Raw genomic sequence first — 20,047 nt, forward strand, 5'->3', positions numbered from 1 at the left:
TACTTGGTTCGATCATGACCGTTGCCACCATCATCCTCAGTGTTCTTCTCAATATTATATGTTTTCACTTTTATCACGAGTTCTATGTTGACCCTTATGAATTTGTTAGAAGCTCCATAAACAGGGAATGAATATTGAAATAAATAGTCTAAGATTTTGACTCGATATTAAATACACTATAGCCATGGTGAACTTGCAGCTAATCGCTGTTTCTACTACTTTCTTTTGTTTAGCCTGCGGCTGTATTTTTGTCTTCTTGAAACCAATATGTACAGTGATACCATGGAATCCAAAGGCTGCACTCTGGATCACAGTTAGCATCACATTCTAACTCCATGTCAGTGACGTGGCCTGGTGTTCCCCTGCTTCTGAGGTGGGAGGAACATGCACAGAGTGAGGTGGGGACAATGACACGGACTGTCTCTGCCCAGCTACGTCAGCAAGCAGCAACAACAGCGAGATGATGTACAATATAAAAGAATTACCTCAGAGGCACTGAATCCTCATCCATTTTGAGGTACCTGCCACCAAAGTTTTCATGTAGACTATCAAGACTAATGTGAGTAGTTAAGGACCCAGTCCTGATGCTCGAGGAAGCTTTTTTTGGTTGAAGCCTGACTTCTTCAAAAAAAAAAAAAAAATCCTGAAATAAATTCAGAACAATTTGTTGCAGGAAAAACAAGACAAACACAATACACAGGTGCCAGACCAAGATTTAAAAGGCTTTAAAAGTTTCATGTCAATTCTAAAAGGTTCAGGGAGTCATTGCAGCAATGATGAATCTGGGCTCACACTGGCATGTGAGTGTATGTATTTCACTTGATCGAATTTTGAACTACAGGAAACGGGCTGTTTTTCTCATGTGAGGATGATCATACATCATCAGTTAACCAGCGCTTAGTTGAGGGTTGCGGGTAGTGCTGGACTAACCCAGCGGTTATAATCTTGACGAAATGAAAGGCAAAAGCAATACAAAGTAGTGATTATGATGTCATACACTCAAAATAAGAACGCAATAATTCTCCACCTTTTATCTATGATGAAGTGAAGGATATATATCTGGCAACCGATCCGCAACCCATGCGATGTAGGTAATAAAGTACATGAACCGTATCTGATGTCACCCACCTGATGAGTCACACTTCAAGTGATGAAAGTGATGAAAGTGATGACATTGATGAAAGTGATGAAAGTGATGACATTGATGAAAGTGATGTGTCTGTTGAAGTCGAATCATCATTTTACTCCGAAGATGAGTCCGTTACGCCCCCTGGTTTACAAGAAGAAGACCCACTCAGGTTTTTTGTGAGTCTTTTGCTGATCATTGTGTTGTCGAAGTATAGAGCTTTTCGTTCAGTGGCCTACGAAGACTGGACATCGCACACCAGGCGGTTGGTGGATCGCATCATGAAGAGACTGAAGGTGCCTCATGGATTTTGCCCAAAAGACGAAGAGCTGAAGCCTGTAAGCATCATGGTGATGAAAGACCTGGAGAAAAAGTTTGACGGAAAAACCATGCTGAAGTCAGTGGTGATTTTTCAGATTCCCATTGTCGAAACAACCATTATAAACATTGTTCGGGACAACATTATGCAGCTACCCAAAAAGGGGAGAAAAAGCCAAAACAGAAGTACGTTTTTACTTGATGTGGTGATCACTGCGCTCACCATCATCCTCAGTGTTCTTCTCAATATTATATGCTTTCACTTTTATTACAAATTCTTCATTGACCCCTTTGAAATCTCAGATGCTCCATGATAGGGTAACACATGTTCAATAGAAATTAGTGTGGAAACATGAATTGTAAATACAGATTCAAAGAAATAAATGCTTTCCATGTGTTTTCATCAAACCTCAACGTTCTCTGCATTACTTGCGTCCACCATCATTGGTCGGCCACACTGAATGTTAAACATCACTCTAGCACAAATCATAAGGCTCCCCCCGGTGATAGGAGGATTAATAAAATGTCCCATTTACAGCTATGTTAAGTGATGGTTAACATTGCATGGTCAAAGTGATGGCACAGGAGCGATCAAACAGCTTTCTTCTTTCCATTCAGTGCAGCAGTACAGACACTGCCGTGGTGGTCAACACAATGGTCCCTAAAAAGGCTATTGCTGCTTATAATAACCAAACCGTCAACAAAGCACCTGGTATCTTTGTTTGTAAACTTATGTGACTCTTCTATGACACCGAGTGCTGAACACCACAGGGCCTTATGGGAAGGTGAAATAGGAACAGAAATAACAGCAGAATGTTGGTCTAAATGCCTATGCAACATCCACTCTTGTTCAGTAAACTCAAGGCACCAGTTGATCCAATATAAGGTAGTACACAGGCTTCATTACTCTAGAGTGAAGCTTCACTCATTTTACCCATCCTCGTCTCCATTATGTATCAAATGCAAACAGTCTGAGGGAACTTTAGGTCATGTTATTTTTCTGCCCTAAACTCACTAAGTACTGGGAAGAAATATTTCAGATTTACTCTGAGGTTTTGTGTAGAGATTTATCTCCTAACCCTGGAACCGCCATTTTAGGTAGCTCACAACAAATGGAAGATTTGAATAATTATCAAAGAACGGCAGTTTCATATGGCATGGTTCTGACAAAAAAGACTATTCTGCAGTACTGGAATAAAGAAGTTCTTTTTTTTTCTTTTTTTTCATTTTGCTTTAGCAGGTAGAACCGAAAAGTTTAAACGGATTTGGCAGCCATTTTTAATGTATATTACATCGCACGGATGACTCTGGACACCTCTGGACTGTAATGTTTTCTCTGTAATATAATGTACGAACGCTTGAGAGGATCATATTTTATTTTTATTTTTTTGTGTGGAGTGCACCCTTTCCTTTTGTTGTTGTTGTTTTGGGGTTTTTTTTTGTTTTTTAGGGGGGGATTTGGTGGGATATGTATGTTCTGTCTTGCATTATTGAAAACTGGAAAATAAAATACTACAAAAAAAAAAGGCTATTGCTGAATTTCAGTGGGGCGCTCGTACACATCCTGTAAAGTCATGCTGGTCCCATGCCACCACATCAAATACCAGTTCTGGCTGTCTTTTGTGTGTTTTGTCTGCCTCAACAGTGGTCAGGTAATAAGGCATGTTTACACAGCTTTTACATGGAGTCTGCATCAGAAACTGGTAACTTATGAGTGAGGAAAAAGAAATGGAGCATGAGGAGAGTCCTGATAAAATACCTGAATTTGGAAAAGATGGTCGATTTTTTTTTACCTTCTTATGTACCACGTGTCAGTCATTAAAATCAATGTTGAAATTTTTGTTGTCAATGAGCACTGAAAGCAACATGTAACTGACACAACAATGAAGGCCCTAGTTGACTGCAATACATTCATAAACAGAGACACCTTGCTTGCACACATCTTTGTAGACAAAGATAGAAACAAACTCTGCAAAACTGATTTTGTTAGCTATAAGACACTGGACATATTCTGACAGTTTGCTTTCTGCCCTAGATATCAAGACATTACTTCTGTTATGGTCATTATCTGAGTTTGGAAGTCTACTAGTTTTCTGCCGAGTCACTGGATTTAGAACTAGATATTCCTGAAAACATTTCACATGTTAATATGATGATACACATGATAATATACACGTTACTGAAGAGAAGAATGATGGAAATATTATTTAGAAAATTGATGCCCAGTTATCAGACCAATGATGCTTTCAGAGAGAAAGAACAGACGGGACGCAATGATGAGTCTAGTTTGTTGCTTCAAAACAGTGTAATATCATTTTTGCCTCCTTACTTGAGAAGGCAAATTAATATGTTAAGTGAGGCCGTGAGCAAAGCAGAAAAGAGTTCTGTGTCCACCAACTGTGGCCCAGCACGCTGCCTGGATGTTCCACAGAGTCCAAAGTATGTGACTAAGTGTATAGACTTGACAGTTGTATTCCCTTTCCTCAATGGCTTATGTCACACAGCAGATGGCGACGTTTACCTGTGATGTTTCCAGCAGTACAATCCCACAGCTGTTGATGGTGAACGATTCACATCAGCAGTCATGAAGCTAAAGAACTTTGACAAACACTTTGATCATATGCTCCACAAATGACACAACTTGTGTGCACAGAAGAATATTTGAAGCGGGGTGCACCGCTCCCTCCTGCAGCGCATCAGAGTTGGACTGAGCAGGATCCGTAGTCCACCGCTCAACATGACAGGTAGGATCAGGACAGTGCCCTCTGCTGGAGTCAGAAGCAGTTGCAGGGAATCGTCTCATCTGCCTGGTCCACCTCCTCGCCATACAGTGTGATGAGTGATGGGTGAACCCTGAACACGTCACGAAAACATCACAGACAGAGATCTAATCATGATGTACCAAACGAGCAAAACTGGCACGAAGACAACTGAATAGCAACTTGGTGGCTGTTGGATTATTGGTTTGTCAAGTACCAATATTTGTCAATACACGTATGACTTCACATGGAATTATTTTGTTGAATGATTTCCAGAATCTGTATTGGAGCATTTATAAAGCTGTCCATTTATTCAGTTGTCTTTTTGTTTTCTGTTATTGATTTTATCGTGTGTAACTGTTTTGTGATATATGTGTATATATATATAATGTAAAAACAGTTACATTTTTACATGGATGTGGATATATATATATATATATATATATATATATATATATATATATATACAGAACAGTTAATTTTTTACATATCGCCACATACCCTACATTCTGTATGTTGGTGTTATGGTCTTGCTAGAAATGGTTGCATTTTGCTCCAGTGGAAATTTAGAGAGCATGCAGTTTGTGGTAACTGAGCATATGTTATACTTGCTCCTCTTAAAATTTTCATCTCATTCTGCAATTTGAAAATGTCAGGCGTCTTACCTGATGGTTACTTTCCCAGCAATCTCCACCAGCTCGCCATCGATATTCCAGGGAAAGTTCTGGCTGTCTGAATGGATAATGGAGGAGGACCTGGACTCATCCTCACTGTCAGTCTCAGGGTCATCGATGTGTGCTTGTGGACACACACACAGTTTCACTGCAGACACAGTGTGTGTACTCACGAACGTGAAGTGGAACTGGACAGAGATGGAAGTAATGATCTAAGTTTGGAGCTTTGAAAGGTGAAAGCACAGACCACACAACAAGAAACATCCAGAACACAATCTCTCTCTCTCTCTCTCTCTCTGTCTCTTGTTTGCAATACGGAACCCAGGGTTAGCACTGCTGCCACTGTACCACTGCCGAACTAAATATGTACAATGCCTACAGGCATCCCTTAGTTTATTAGACAGATCAATGCACTCATAAACACTTCAATAAATGGAGAGCAAAGAAAAAGGTGCTGCACGTAAACCACAACAGACAGGCAACTCAACCAAACCAAAAGAGATGCAGGGCACTAGTTCTTTTAGCAGGCAACGAACATCACAAGACAGAAACAGCCCATTGCAATCGCTTAGCTCCAACAGGACCTAAACCAAATTTTTATTGAATTATAATGACCCAAGTTTTAATCCTGAAATTGAGGCTTAACCCCGTGGAGACCGGCAAAAGGTCCCCACAAGGTGATGTGTTTCCAAGGACTGTTTCCATGTACCGTGTAGCTAGACAAGTTCACTTGCACACACACACACATATGCAGACATAGTGAGCAAAACAAAATCAGCTTTTTATTCCTATTCATCAGTCACAACTGGTTTATAGAGAGTGAGGAAGCATTGATCTACAGGATGGTGCGTGAGAAGATGTGCCCAGTAGGTCAGAGGATATAGGTCAGAGAGTAAAGACTGTTTACTTGGCAGGTCAGCAAACACAGTATTTATAGAAATTGGGTTACTGGGAAGTGTCTGGGGACAATTGGGCTAATCTGCTCACCACCTCCAGCTCTCATTCTGTGACGCTCATCAGATCAAACGTGACAGGACAGTGACTGCGATCAGAACTCTCCTTACCTGTCCACTCGAGCTGTTGTATCTCTTCAGGTGCTTGAAGAACTCAGACCTACTGGTGTCTCCGACTGTGATCAGCTCTGCACTGCCATTTGACAGTCTACAAAAACCACCAGCAGAAAATTCAGGTCAGCAGTTAAAAGAAGCATGACAACCAAACTCCAGAAACAAAACACATTTGTACATCACAAAAAGAGCAGAGGGAGTGCAGGGCCAAAGAACTGTATTTAATTCTGTGCTGATATTTAGTGTCTCATTTGACTCATTTATAAACATACAACAGCGACCACAGGAAGAAACGAAAAGCAAGTTCATCAATAGACGCCAGAGTAGCAGCTGTACTTGATGTGTGTGTTGAAGATCACAACAGGAATAGGAGTAAATCTGCACGCATGGATGCAAAGAGGGAGAAGCGCAGACAAACATGACTCAGGCCTGCAGTTCAGGTGTGCCATGGCAATCTTTGTTTTGATATGTTTTCTTCCTATCTCTGTTAGCTGTTACACTTGTACTGAATGCCCTTATTGTCTACTCCGAAATAAACGTGAGATGACCATGACACTGTTTTTATGAAACATGACATTCATGAGAACATGTTCAATGTCACAATTTTGGCCATCATTCATTAGTGGGTTCAAGTTTGATAACATTTTGTTTTGTTTCAATATTGTTTCATTTTATATTGCACTTTGCTGAAATGTCAGTGCAACATGAATGTTTCAAGTTTCAGTTTATTGAATTCTATTCCACTCAAGCACCCAACCAAGAGCTGTGGCAAGTAAAACATTCTTTGAAAAGAAACGGACCGGGAGTTCCAAAATCCCTGGATGAAATTACTTCCAAAGCCTGCGAGGTACCTTCAGATACAGAGACAAATAGGTGAAACAGTATGTCTAGCTACCTCAATGCATCTATGCGTAAAATTTTAGGATCACTGAATCACTGTGCAAAATAAATGATCATTGCACTAATACTTCTTTGTAGTGATATCATTTATCATCCCAGCAATAACAGGGGAGTTCAAGCCAAGAATCTGAGTTCTCCAAACCCTCCTGAAATCATCACCTATTTCTGTCAGTATTTTAGTGAACTGCTTACCTGGTGTCAGGGGCCAGTCCACGGGGGGCATGAGGATTAAGACACGGAATGGAAGTGATGATGATATTAAGGTAGAGACCATCTTTGGTGACCCAGGACTCCTCGTCTTTATCCTCTGTGCCACAGATTAATCTGGTTACCAGGACAAGAAGAAACAACAAAGAAAGAAAATAACCCACTGACCTAACTCTGTGTTCTGTTCCTGAAGGGCAAGATCTGGATCTCTGAAAGATTTGACACATCAATTTAGACACTGCTTTCACTGCAGACAGCAATACTTAGGACACCCATCTAGAACTGGGTACCAGTGTGATAAAACATGAAATCTGGTGAATTTCTGAAGACATAATATCTGAGCTTTCATGTCATGAAAAAAATGAATGGATGCTCAGGAGATCTAAGATCTCAGCAGATCTCTTATGTCTACAACAAGTTAAAAATAAATAAAATAAAAATCTGATGGTAAAAAATAAACACATGTATAAATAAATCATACAAAATAATACATGCATTTGGAAAACACATCCAAATGAAGTGTTTTCATTGAACTCGCTAACCACTACCTGAGCAGGAATGCTAATACAGACACACTGCTCCATATTGAGTTGTTGAAGCAAGGGACTTAGCTGTGCAATGTGAATACTTTATCATCAGCAAGCCAGACCCCCAAAAAGGCAACTTCATTCAAGACTTAAAATAATAAAGGCAACATCTTCGGTACACTGCACAGATTTTCTCTGTAGGAACAGAACAGTGTCTGGCTCAAGGTTGTTTTTATTATTATTATTATTATTATTATAAGTTGTACCTGAAATTAATCTGGCAAAATCCAAGACCTATAGACCAAATCTCGGAACAGGCTGACAAAATGAATTAGCAAATAATTGTCATTACTCAATTTATTTGTTTTGCAAGATGAGATGCAGCATTGAAATAAAAAAGGAAATAGTGCCAAGGTACAGTATATCTAACTACTAACCTCAGAATTGCAGTAAATAATTCCAACCCACATGCATGAAGTGTTTCTTACCCAGACAATTTCTTTGCAGGTAGGAACTTCAGCTGACAGTCTTCAGGTCTACCAAAGAACAGGGCATAGTCATGTCAACATCTCAAAAGCGTAAAAAGTGAGGTATAAGAAGTTACCTCAATCTGGCAAGCGTTTTAACCACAGCGTATTCTCTCCGTCTTGAGGATGGCATCCACCTATTATTCTCAGAACGAGCCAGGCTCTTTCCTCCAAATCCAAACATTGCGGTGAAGCCATAGCGTACGACCTGACCTAGAGATGAGAAGCTGCACATGTCCACCTGCTGCAGGTGACCTGCGGGTGGGATAGGCATTTACACCGGACATTAACACGAGCCCACAGTGAACTAACAATTTTAAACGGAAACACATTTGTGGACTGTCACCTTCAAGAAAATCCTTTCAATACTGCATGTCTTGATCAAGTAGTTTGAAGAACATGTTGACGTATTTAGGATATCAATCTGATCAACACATTCTTGATGAAACCAGTGAGAGACAGGAACAAAGATCATGGGCTGAAGTGTTGTGTAGCCACGGAGTAAATAAAGAAATGTGATTCACGCATGGATGAGAGTGAAATTTAAAGCAGTTGTACAATGACAGAGATTTATTAAAATTAGTTTGGTAACTCAGAATCTTTCTTTTTTCCCCAACGGACTAAAATGATGACTCAAAATTGTCCTGATGAGTGAAAGCTTTCACAGTGGTAAAATAATGTGACACACGTTTCTGAATCGACAGAGACCAGACAGAGTAACATACCAAGTAGGATGTGCAGGGTTGCAGTGACGGGATCTCTGACTCCATGCACAGAACAGGAAACTATGTCAGTTGAACCTGGCATGGGACAAATACCAACTTCATCAAGACCACATTTTCTTTTTCTTTACCTTTGCTGGAGTCAGTTGGTGGAATCATTTAATGTCGCATGAAGAGGTCAGCTCAAGCTTCAGTTAACAATATCTATATTTTCCATGGTTATCTGATGCTACTTAAATAATACCAATCAAATGACATTGATAATGACATTCAAATGAGTTAATAAATACATAAAGAATGTGTTTGACAATATTCTACACAAGGTCTGGTTTATTTATTGTTGGATACAAACAACAGAGGTCCCCTTTAAAAGCATGCGGTGCTTAACATTTATTGGTAGAACTAATGTGCAGTACTGCAAAATTTTCTTTTACCTTTGATTTGATTTGCTTTTTTTTTTTCATTCACACACTGACTGTACATACTGTGTGCTTATGTGAATGTGTAAGTGGATTGTCTTACCAGCAGGAATGATGCCCAGTGGAAGCACTGCTCTGACTGGTTTAACTGGAGACCCAGCATCAAGCTGCGCTCGGAGGACCAGGGAGTGACACGCCTCTGCCACAGATCCATCTCCACCAACACACACCACTCTGATGGATACAGTTAGATAGATACATGAATGTTCAAATGGCAAATTAAATCAAGCAATCTGACATAGAGTTATAACAGACATAAAGTTTTCATTTTCAACAAACTTCATCAGCTAAACTTTGGTGACTGACACAGAATCCTTCAAATTATGGTCAGTGCAGGCCACCTTAACCCTAACCAATGTTTGTGATTCACAGTTTAATAATAATAATAATCGTCAGTGAACCACCGCTTAGTCCTGTTCAGCGCTGGAGCATATCCAAGTGATCATTGGGCAAGAGGCAGGGAGGCGCTCTGATGGAAACGGCTCGATCCACCTTTGATTTTAGCCTAGACTTCGTAACAACTGAAAGGGCTCTGCTATGACTAAAGCTATGAGCTGGCTCATAGATATTTCAGAGATGTAGCTAGGAGCTAAACCTGATGAGCTCTAAAAGTTACAACTCTAAAATGCTCAGGAAGCCAGTACTGTGAGGCTAAAACTGGGGTGATGTGATGTCATCTGTTAAAACCAGTTAAAAGCCTAGCTGCTGAGGTTTGAACTAGTTGGAGGAGGGAGAGATGCAACAGTTGAGGTTATAAATAGGGGGAGTTATTGAGCATAGGTTTCTTTTTTATTATTATTTTGAGTTGAAGCAAGATTGCACTGTTGCATGTTGAGGGAGGGGCGTGGAATTTGGATAGATGACTGTGATTTAAGATTTCGCTTTGCTTGGTTGTTTTTAATAGAAAATAAAACGGGATTAAACACACTTAGAGGCACACTTTTATAACTTAACGCATACAAACACCATTGAATTATTTGGGAGCACTGGCACATCCAGGAGACAAAGACAAGGCTTTCTCCTTAGATAGTGCTCACAGCAGATGACCCTCTATGCTGGTGGCATTACCAAGTCGCTACGATGGCAGCCAGTCTAATTGGCTCACTAAAGCTGCAACACATTTATACATGTGCACATGCACACATACACAGAAACTTGCTAACTTCGCAACACTAAGCTAATCTTCTCTAAGATCTTTAAGCTTTATGAGGACTGAGCACCAAAGCTGATTACACATAGACACACACACACACACACACACACACACACACACACACTCAGCTACTTCGATTAGGTGGATGTGTTTCTTGTCTCTGTGGTAGGTTTCCATTCACCCAATTCACAATCGCGAAAACCGAGACAGTGTACTGCTGGGTATCGTAAGGTAGAAATGATTTCCTCTGTCGAAAAATTCTGCACTGGCAGCTACATTCTAAGTGTCATGGCCAAACAATAGAGATGCATCAACACATGGAACAATGCTCCCTTTCTATTTGTGTCAATGAGTGTGCCAAAATTAAATAATATTTATTAATAATAAATAATTCCGCTGCTGTGGTTTAAATGTGAAAAGGGACTCATATTTAAAGAACTTGAGTAGTGTTTGACTGACTACAGCATCTGTCATCGTGTCACAGAGAACAAGGTGAGAAAGTCTGGGGTCATTGTGATTTTAGAGCACCAAGAAAGGTCAATAACCTAATTCTGTTGATTATCTACTAGAGTCACAGACTAGAGCGCCTTTCATATACCTATCTGCACCGCTGCTTGTTTTAAAAATAATAAACTAATGAGGGGTGCGCGGTATAAATGAGATATATGTGGCAATATTTTGACTCCACCAACATGTCGCAACAGCATGTGAAAGCTGACACATAAATAAATCAGTGATGAATGAGTCAGGAACTTCAGTTCATTATCATAGTTTAAAACTTTTTTTTTCTTTTACTTTGAGCATCATTGGGGATGAGGCCCAGAGAGTTGAGTCAGCTGCTCATAATACTCACTAACGCCAACATAAAATACATTTCTTAATAATCCCTAAGGACCTAAAATGCAACATGAACTTCTTTTTCTAAATTAAAATCATTAAGCTCCTCATCACAACCTGATAGTATCACCACATACTTCCAGCTGTGTAAGCAAATGACGAAATTTAAATCCAATATTATTGGATTTATTCCAGTAGATGGCGCCATTATGAAAGACCTACAAGTAACGAGTGTGTGACACACCCACTGAGGCATGTTTTCTGTTTGGTGTGGTTATGGTTAGATAGCATGCTGAGGTCAGGACATAAGCTGAGAAAAGAATGAGAAGTCTCCTGCAATGAGTGCAAATGGTCAATAGTTGTAACAGCTAAAGCAGCAGCAAGGAAGACCAAAGTGAAAAAGAAAGAAGAGACTGTTGAGGCAGTATCGATCGCATCCTCTCATTCATCATCTTTAACTTGTCATTGGTTTCAGACAGTGAATGAGAGACAATTCCCTACTGTAGGTGTGCAAAGGTTTTCCAAGTGAGTTGGAAACACGAAGCATTCCATAGTTAAAGAATTCTTCCACTGAAAATATCATTTTTTAAAAAAGTCAGTTCTGCTTTGCTTCCTGAACTAATGAACAGACAGTGGTGCTGAAAGTCATCCAATTTCGAAATCAATGGTAGGTTTGGGTTTTTAAATGCATTATTCATGAAGGTTTTGAATGAAATAAATAATGAAGGAAGACTTCACTGACCCATCAAACTCATCCAGCACTGATTCCATCATCACCGAGAGAGTGTGTCCCTTCTTTTCAGTTACTGGAGAGACAGTCAGAGAGAGAGACATGGGGAATGAGATGAGAAAAAAAACATAACTGGCGGCAGATGGAAAGACTCATCGTGTGTGGTCATGTATTGATGGCTTCTAAATATGTCAGGGCAACAGATATGGTGCCATCTGCTGAGATTGTAGGCAGGTAGGAAGAGGAGGAGAAAAGTAGTTTGAGATGTCGAGATGAGGAGGACACTCCTGTATTAGCAGATGGACTCAACCCTGCCTCCTAGATCAGGTTTCATAGCAACCAGAGACTGCCATTAAGCCTGACCTTTAGACCGAAAACACACACACATTGTCCAGACCTGAAGTGTTTGGGTCTGTGCAGTGCTGCAGTCCTGTCCTGATATTTTAAATGATGGCTAAATATCAATTCAATCGATGGATCCAATGGTGAAGCAAATGTCACCTGAGATTTTTTTTTCATATATTTACAGTGCTTGGTAATAAAAATCAGAACATTTCCTTTTGTTTGTTCCCTGAAGCCACAAGTAAGTCAGCATTATCACAGACAGCAACAATTGGGTTCAACAAAAGGCAGGTAGTCATGATGTTTGAGAGATCAAGGAACTGACCGGTGATGTCTGTGCGGACGTCAGCAATCTTGAAGAGAGGCGCCACATGCTCTCTGTAGATGTGAACGGCTTCCTTCTTGTGACTGCTGGGGTTGATGAACACTTTGAGATACTTGGGACGATTGCTAAAACCTGTGCACGTACAAAATGGGGCAAATATTTCAGTTACACAATCTGCGACACAGAGAAAGCACCAGCTGTTCCACCAGCTGTCGCCAACCTTCTCCACAATGAGAGGTGGGGGCTACGAAATTTTAGGACCTAGCTTTCATAATTAAGATAAGTTCATCCTCGCAGACCAGTAGTAACTCCCTGAAACAGTAAAAAAAATATTACAAGCCTGTACCTTAAGCCTGTCTCAAACCATTCCACTAAGGGTGCAGATCAACCAAGCAAGCACACACAGTTTAACCAATCAGGCATCAGACGGAACAAGTAGCACCAGACTGACAGTCAATGGATTAAAGTCTTCAGACATCTAATTGGTGAATAGGTGACTGGTTGGAATGAAAACCTGCACCTACTGCAACCCTTTGAGGACTAGTTTGAGACCCCTGCTTTCATGCATTGATTCAGCAGGAAGGGCGGACTCATCTCACTTGAATCCAGATGGAATTCATGGGTCCACAAGCCATAGACAAATACACTGTGTTATTGTAGCATCTTCAACATGATCACCCAGTTGATCAGATCTGCTCAACAAAGGTGAAATAAACATGATAAATAAATTAAAATAAAATAAATGAATACAAAAATGGACAGATCAAACTAGGCATGGATGGACAGGTCCAACTGAGATTACTTTATCAGATTAGATTAGATTAGATTAGACAGAATCACTCTAAAGACGCATTTTAATTCCGGTTTATCATGACAGTTCTTCATAAGTTTGACTCTTTCCTTTCAGTCACAGCACACGTTGTCTGCTTAACTGTGCACACATACACAGCATGTTGTCCTAGAGCCAGTAGCACTTAGCTCATGAATTTGAGTGAGCAAGAGTCTTTCGGTGATGGATCTGTGGAGTTTCACTTAGTGAGTCCATGAGGATTTTTTTTCTGATTTTAGATATGCTTGGAATAAAATACTCATCAAGTCTTGATTGCATGCTTTTCATTGTCAACTGAGCAGCAGAGCAAGAGTATGGGTTTTCAAGAACAGATTAGAATGATTTTTGTTTTGTTTTGGTTCACACCTCGTCACTCATCAATGAGATAGTCCATTCCATATGATCCCAGACGTATTCAAAATGACAGAAAATGACCATTGTTTTGGATAAAAGGTACGGAGAAAACCACTTAGAAAAACAGCGCTAAGCTGCAGAGGATTCACCTTATGGTCAAAAAAAGTCACTGTCGCTTGCATGTCTGGATTTCACATTTACATGCAAAGAGACCAATACTTTTCCCTACACACATCTTTAGTTTTACCATAAAGATGTTACAGTAGTGTGAGAGGAAGAAAAAAAAAACGCAAATTGTGCTCACATATATACTCTTGATTAATATGGATCTTCAACATGCAGAGACTGGGATAAGGGTTTGGGGGTCGACACGTTTAATTGAAAAGCACACAGATCAAGTTTCTCTCAGCTCATCTGCCAGCAGCATGTTGCTATGGTGATGCTCGACATCAGCTATGACGGAACACAAAACACAGATTTTGAATTCACAATGCACTTTGTTTGTAGTACATCACTAAGCCTTAACTGTTGAGCATTGGCACAGACAGCAGCTGAGATTCATCAGTGTCCATCGCTTGACCCATAATGCACGTGTAGCTACATTTTCATTACATCAATGCCAGGTAGCTAAAACGCAATGAGGTGTCAATTTGACCATGTTAGCTTTGGCCTGAGTTCGATTAAACTCTGGCAGGTGATGGCTCCTGGAACTGATTAACACAAACATTGTGCTGCCATAGTAACCCTCACAGATCCCATAAATGCATCAGTTAATATGTAACAAGTTAAACACTCACCGAGCACTGGGTTTCCTAGTCAACTGCTCCATGCTAAATGAACATTACTGTTTGCAAGAATAGCCACATCAATAAAATTCTAAGTAATAAAACATTTTTGGAATGTTCATATAAATACATACATTGGGGTGGACTCTTTCTGTTATCACGCAGTGAGTGCAACATTCCACACGCATATAGTTTCACGTTACACAGCATCTGCATCAGCAACTCATCTCCACACGTGTCACACTCATAGAAGTTATTAATAGGGCGTTGGAATAATCTGCTAATTTGTCGAGGCATGCGTTGCAGGATTAAAAGGCTCCACTGGCCGACGCGGTGTGTATTGTACAAATTCCTTACACCAATAGAACTGGGTGGAATAATTCGGAATTGACATTTGAGATCCATGGTTTCATCACTGGGGAAATTATTGACACCGCATAGTGAAAACACTTGCCAATAAATGTAATAGAGTAACAAGAAAAAAATCTAGTATTGCCCAGTGGCTGTGACATTGCATGTATTGTCATGAAGAAAAATAATTACTGAAAACACAACTTTCAGTCAACATTGCAACACCAAAGGCTGAGTTCGGCATCAACTTGGGATGCAAAAGTGCACTTGCAATAAGTAGCTGTTTGAAGCCTTGGGAGTCAGTTGTGTTGAGGTGATCTAGACTAAGGGTTTCCCAAAAATGTGTCAAGTCAACTGGTTCAGGTTTACAGTGTAGACTGAGTTGAAGCAATCAGTTTCCCAGAACATTTCCTGTTGCGTGAACTCATTTGGGGTTACAATGCGTATCCCTAAGTGTTTTTTGACAAACCTGTGTGCTGTGAATTTGGAGCCAATAGCATCACAATAAAAATGAAGAAAATTGGGGGGGGGGGGTTGAATCATTACACTTATAACAGTTTAAAAAAGGCCATTCTGTTAAGCCCCGCAGATGTGATGTGTGGTTCCACCATGTATGTAATCATCTTGCAGCATAGAAAAGTACTGAGTCATGTTTCCTGTCTGACTCAGTTATGACGTATTATCATTGTTGGATTATGGATCATGTTAATCCTGATACGTACATACATAATCACCTCAGCAATTACAACCTCATGACGAGATTATGTAAGACAGTCTACGGGTTGATCAATTATCCAGGACAGTATTTTAGAACACTGAAGTATCAGAGACAAAAGACTTGTATTAGCGTACTGGAAACAAAATGCAATATTAAAGTGCCATTTGGGCTTTATCCTCATATAAATGATTGCAAAGGCTTTTTAGTTTTTCTTTACCTTTCAATAGCTCCTTCAGAGCGTTGTACCAGATGTGTGTGTGTTCGGAAGAGGCATTGTGGAGGTGCACCGTATCATCCTCCAGCCTTCTTCCCTTTCTCTTGCAGCAAAGCAGCGCCACTCCAAGCACTGGTCCAGTCCCTGGCTGTTGGCCTGCAGTTCGCCGCCGCTTCACCTTTACTGCGTACACGTCCTGTAGCAGCAGCACATGAGCTTTCTGTCCCCTCACGTCAGCTGAATCAAGAATAAAAACATGTTTTGAAGTTGACACCAATGACGTGTGTGCTTCCATATTAGTATCACCAAATGATGGTTACAATGAATGAAAATTAGTAGGTTTTAAATTAGTAGTTTTTAAATTAAATTGACAATTAGAAAATGTAAATAATTTAATTTAGTAAGCCCTCCATTTCCCATTCTGTGAAGTTCTTTTTTTCCACAAATTATATATTCTAATTGGAGTCTGTGAAAGATATTTCAGGCACATGGCTCAATTAAATATGATTTCCGGATTTAAATGGAGGGATAGAAAGGGAGAACTCCATCATCTGTACACAGTTCCATGTTGACTGCACTGTACAAAGGAAACGTGCATGGATTCTTGCAAATGCACAGATTCATGCATCTTCATACATCCAATAAGCAAGTTTCTGGATTTGCTTGTATGCTACATTTCAGTTTGAAACCTCCCCAAACCTTTGTGCAAGAGACCCCTTCTCAGCAAGGGTGCGTCGTTTATAGGCTACTTGGTATTTCAAATCGCTTCAAATCGCCATCACTACTGTTAGCAAAAAAGTATCAGCCCAACGAATAGCCTTCTGCTGACCATAGCCACAGACGACAAGTGTAGTTTCAAGTACACACTTGTAAGTTGTAGTTTCACAAACGCAGTATTACCGCCCTTGAATAAGTCCAGTAAGTTGTAGAGCAAAAACAGATCATGTGTGTGGTTCTGGTGGGAAGGCCTCAGAACTGGTACAGCACTGTTCATGTTAGGACAAGTTCCCTTGGCATAATTTTCCATGTTTTCGGTCTTGATGCCATTGATCACAATAACTTTAGACCAATCTCTAAACTTCTGTTCTCAGCTACAGTCATAGAAAAAGTTGTATCCAGGATTCAAATCAGGGTCTCCAATGTGGCAGGCAGTATACCTCTTAGGCCAATGTCGCCCACAAAAAAAAACATCGAAAAACAAATGTTTTTTCAAGCAGTCCGAATGACTTATGCTTCATAGAGCTCGGATATCTGAGATGAAACTGTGGACATAACATTCAATAAAGGGTGATGATCATGCTGTTTTGATGGAGATTTCTGAGTAGTACTTACACTTCCATTGGGAAAACTGGGGCTTAGCTGAAGAAAAACCTATTAGGCTCACAGAGAATGTAGCACAGGGAACTGATAAAGGGTTACGCTAAAGCAACTTGTTGAAACTGAAAAATTAGGACAACTAACCCAGGGCTTTCACTTAACCAACAGATGTCAGATGCCCCAGATGTCATTCCTGCATTGTCTCTGACTGGCTATTTTATCATTTACTTTATATATTTCCTCTCTATCTAGTGTTTGTCAATGGAATAACATTATTTATGAATATTTTTCTTCATTGCCATGGTCTACGAAATGAACACTGCATTGACCTCAATAGGCAGCCCCTCAACATCCAGTGCCTTCATTTCTGGATGAATGTCATCAACTCCCAGAGTCTTGCCACTGTGGAGCTCTTTGACTACCACGGAGACTTCAGCCCGAGGAATCTACGAAGACTGCATATCCTCCTCCAGCTCTGTCTCCCTTACAGAGGGTGGAATGTCTGTGTTAAGGAGTTCCTCAAATTGTTCTTTCGAATGGCCAATTACATCCTCAGTTGAAGTCAACAGCGTTCCATCCTTACTGTAAACAGCTTGTATACTCTGCTGTCTTCCCCTTCTGAGATGCCTGACCGTTTTCTAGAAGCGCCTTGGTGCTGACCGAAAGTCTTCCCCTATAGATTCTCCAAAGTCCTCCCACACCCGCTGTTTAGCCTTGGCAACCGGCAAAGCAGCAGCAACTTGCAACTACTTCAGGAGTCCCACAAGGTCTCGATGAGACACCTTCTTCAGTCGGACAGCTTCCCTGACTTTTGGTGCCCACCAATCTAATTAACCCTGAAACTAGGACAGCTGACTTCACTGAAAGAAAAGGTGGCAGAAGAATAAAATACATCCTACTTCGTCCCTTTTGATGTATCCAAACCATACTTTTTGAAGACCATGTATTTGATTAATTTGAAAAGCCTATGCCACGTCATGGAAGGCAGACATTAGACAAAAAAACATCCCACCCCCAAGACAGTAGATTTGCGGTTCACATGATATGGAAATTCACAGATCTTTAATAGTAATAATAATGATAATAAATACAAAAAAAATACAAAACGTCCTGCCTATGTAATATTAAATCATTTTATCATTAAATGACATGAGCAGAGTAGTACCACATGACTATATGACATGACTATGATAATGACAATAATTACTGCTAGCTTCTGCATAGTTTCTAATTGGAGTTTTGCGATTTGTGTAAAAATGTTTTTCTGGAAATGTTAAGAAAGATTGTATGCTCAATGAAGATTCACACCACTATTGCAGTTTATTGTGAATTAGATTCGTCTGTTCCCTAACATAATGCAATAGTGCCCTTTTGTTACCCGAAACCTGAATCTCCACCACCTCCAACTAACCTGTGGGGCTCTCCGGCACGATGGGGGTCCAGGACAGTCTGGTCTTTGTGAGCAGCACATCATGACTCTTCTTTCCCAATTTAAAGATCCCACGCAGCACACATCGCTCACTAACACACAAACAAACACACTTTAGACTCACTCGTGATCATTTTGTGAGGGATGCAAATGTTCTACAGTACTGTGTTCACTTGTTTATTTTTCACAGATTGGATCAATTGCAACATGACTTGTTATCAAAGGTATGTTTTGATGACAAAACAACAGACAAGCTTGAGGCAAATGTATTATTATTGTAGTTTTAAGTTCTTTTTTGGATTTCATTTGACGAAAAACAAAAGCTGTTTGGTGTTAAAAGAAAAGAAACAAGGAAATAAGCTGTGGTACGATACTTTAAGCATATTTAGACCATTCAGTGACGAAATGAATGGATACAAAAACTGCACAAAGATAGCTCCGCCAGCCCAAACATAACTCAGGAAAGAAAAGCGGGCCAATATCGCGAAACACGAGGGGTGTGGATACGTTGTGCAACCGAGAGGCTAACAACAAACAACTGGCCAAAGCTCACCTGAGCTCCTCTCCCTCCTTCTCCTCCTCCTCTTGTACTTCTACCGCCTTCTGTGTCCACACTTTCTTCTTGGTGCTCCGTCTATGCACCTCTTCCACGTTCTGCGACATCTTTAAGAATTCTAAAACTAAATTAACAAACTCGCGAGCAAGCAAACTCACACACTCTTACACGATAAATAAACTAGACAGACGTCCATTAAGCAGATCAGCGCTACTTCCGGGGTTCTGTTGCTATAGAGACGGGGAGCCGCTTTATCCCTAGGGACCGCGGATGAGTCACAGGGCATGCGCTCACCGACGGGCAATATCCCTCCTCGGCAGGTTCCACATCATGTTCCCGACTATTTGCCTCAGCTTCAGAAGCTTCGGAATTGTTCCAAGGATGATGTATATTATATATGCATGTAAAATATAGTTTCAACTCGTGGGAGCCGTTGGGAACGTGGCAGAAATCGTGGCAGAAAGAGGACCAATCCAGCATTTCCATCTTATCTGACTCATGCATATCTTACACAAGTCTTCCTCTTAATGAAGTCCTTGATCATGATGATACACTGTTTTGACCTTATTGCTATAGAAAGTTCTCCCACCACCCTGAAACGTCACCGGTTGTTATGGTTGGGGAAAACAAATGTCAGCTCCCACAAAACAAATGTTTAATAGTTAGTGCTTATGCTCATTTTCTATTGTAAATACATACAAATTCTGTACATAGAGTTCTGTGCAGAGATGAATACACTGCAGCGTTGCATAGGGTCCAGTGTCATTACAAAAGACACTTAAATCAGTAGGTCTGTGCTCC

At 40.4% G+C, this 20,047-nt stretch overlaps 1 protein-coding gene across 2 annotated transcripts; it reads right to left on the reverse strand.

Moving 5' to 3' along the window:
• Positions 1 to 522: 522 nt before the first annotated feature.
• Positions 523 to 19,502, reverse strand: cerkl (ceramide kinase-like). Of its 2 annotated transcripts, XM_053877578.1 has the most exons (14): positions 19,244 to 19,501; positions 18,673 to 18,782; positions 15,948 to 16,181; positions 12,694 to 12,825; positions 12,039 to 12,102; positions 9,350 to 9,480; positions 8,831 to 8,905; positions 8,183 to 8,360; positions 8,067 to 8,114; positions 7,220 to 7,260; positions 7,037 to 7,151; positions 5,942 to 6,038; positions 4,869 to 5,065; positions 523 to 4,297 (listed from the first exon to the last, which is right to left on the reverse strand). In XM_053877578.1, the coding sequence occupies exons 1-14, from the start codon at positions 19,351 to 19,353 to the stop codon at positions 4,219 to 4,221; spliced, it is 1,611 nt and encodes a 536-aa protein (XP_053733553.1). In that variant the 5' UTR covers positions 19,354 to 19,501; the 3' UTR covers positions 523 to 4,218. The 2 variants fall into 2 exon arrangements, with proteins under 2 accessions (XP_053733553.1, XP_053733554.1); XM_053877579.1 differs by lacking the exon at positions 523 to 4,297 and having other exon boundaries at positions 4,893 to 5,025; positions 19,244 to 19,502.
• Between the last annotated feature and the right edge of the window lie 545 nt (positions 19,503 to 20,047).

The sequence above is a fragment of the Synchiropus splendidus genome, chromosome 10 (genome assembly GCF_027744825.2).
Source record: "Synchiropus splendidus isolate RoL2022-P1 chromosome 10, RoL_Sspl_1.0, whole genome shotgun sequence".
NCBI lineage: Eukaryota > Metazoa > Chordata > Actinopteri > Syngnathiformes > Callionymidae > Synchiropus > Synchiropus splendidus.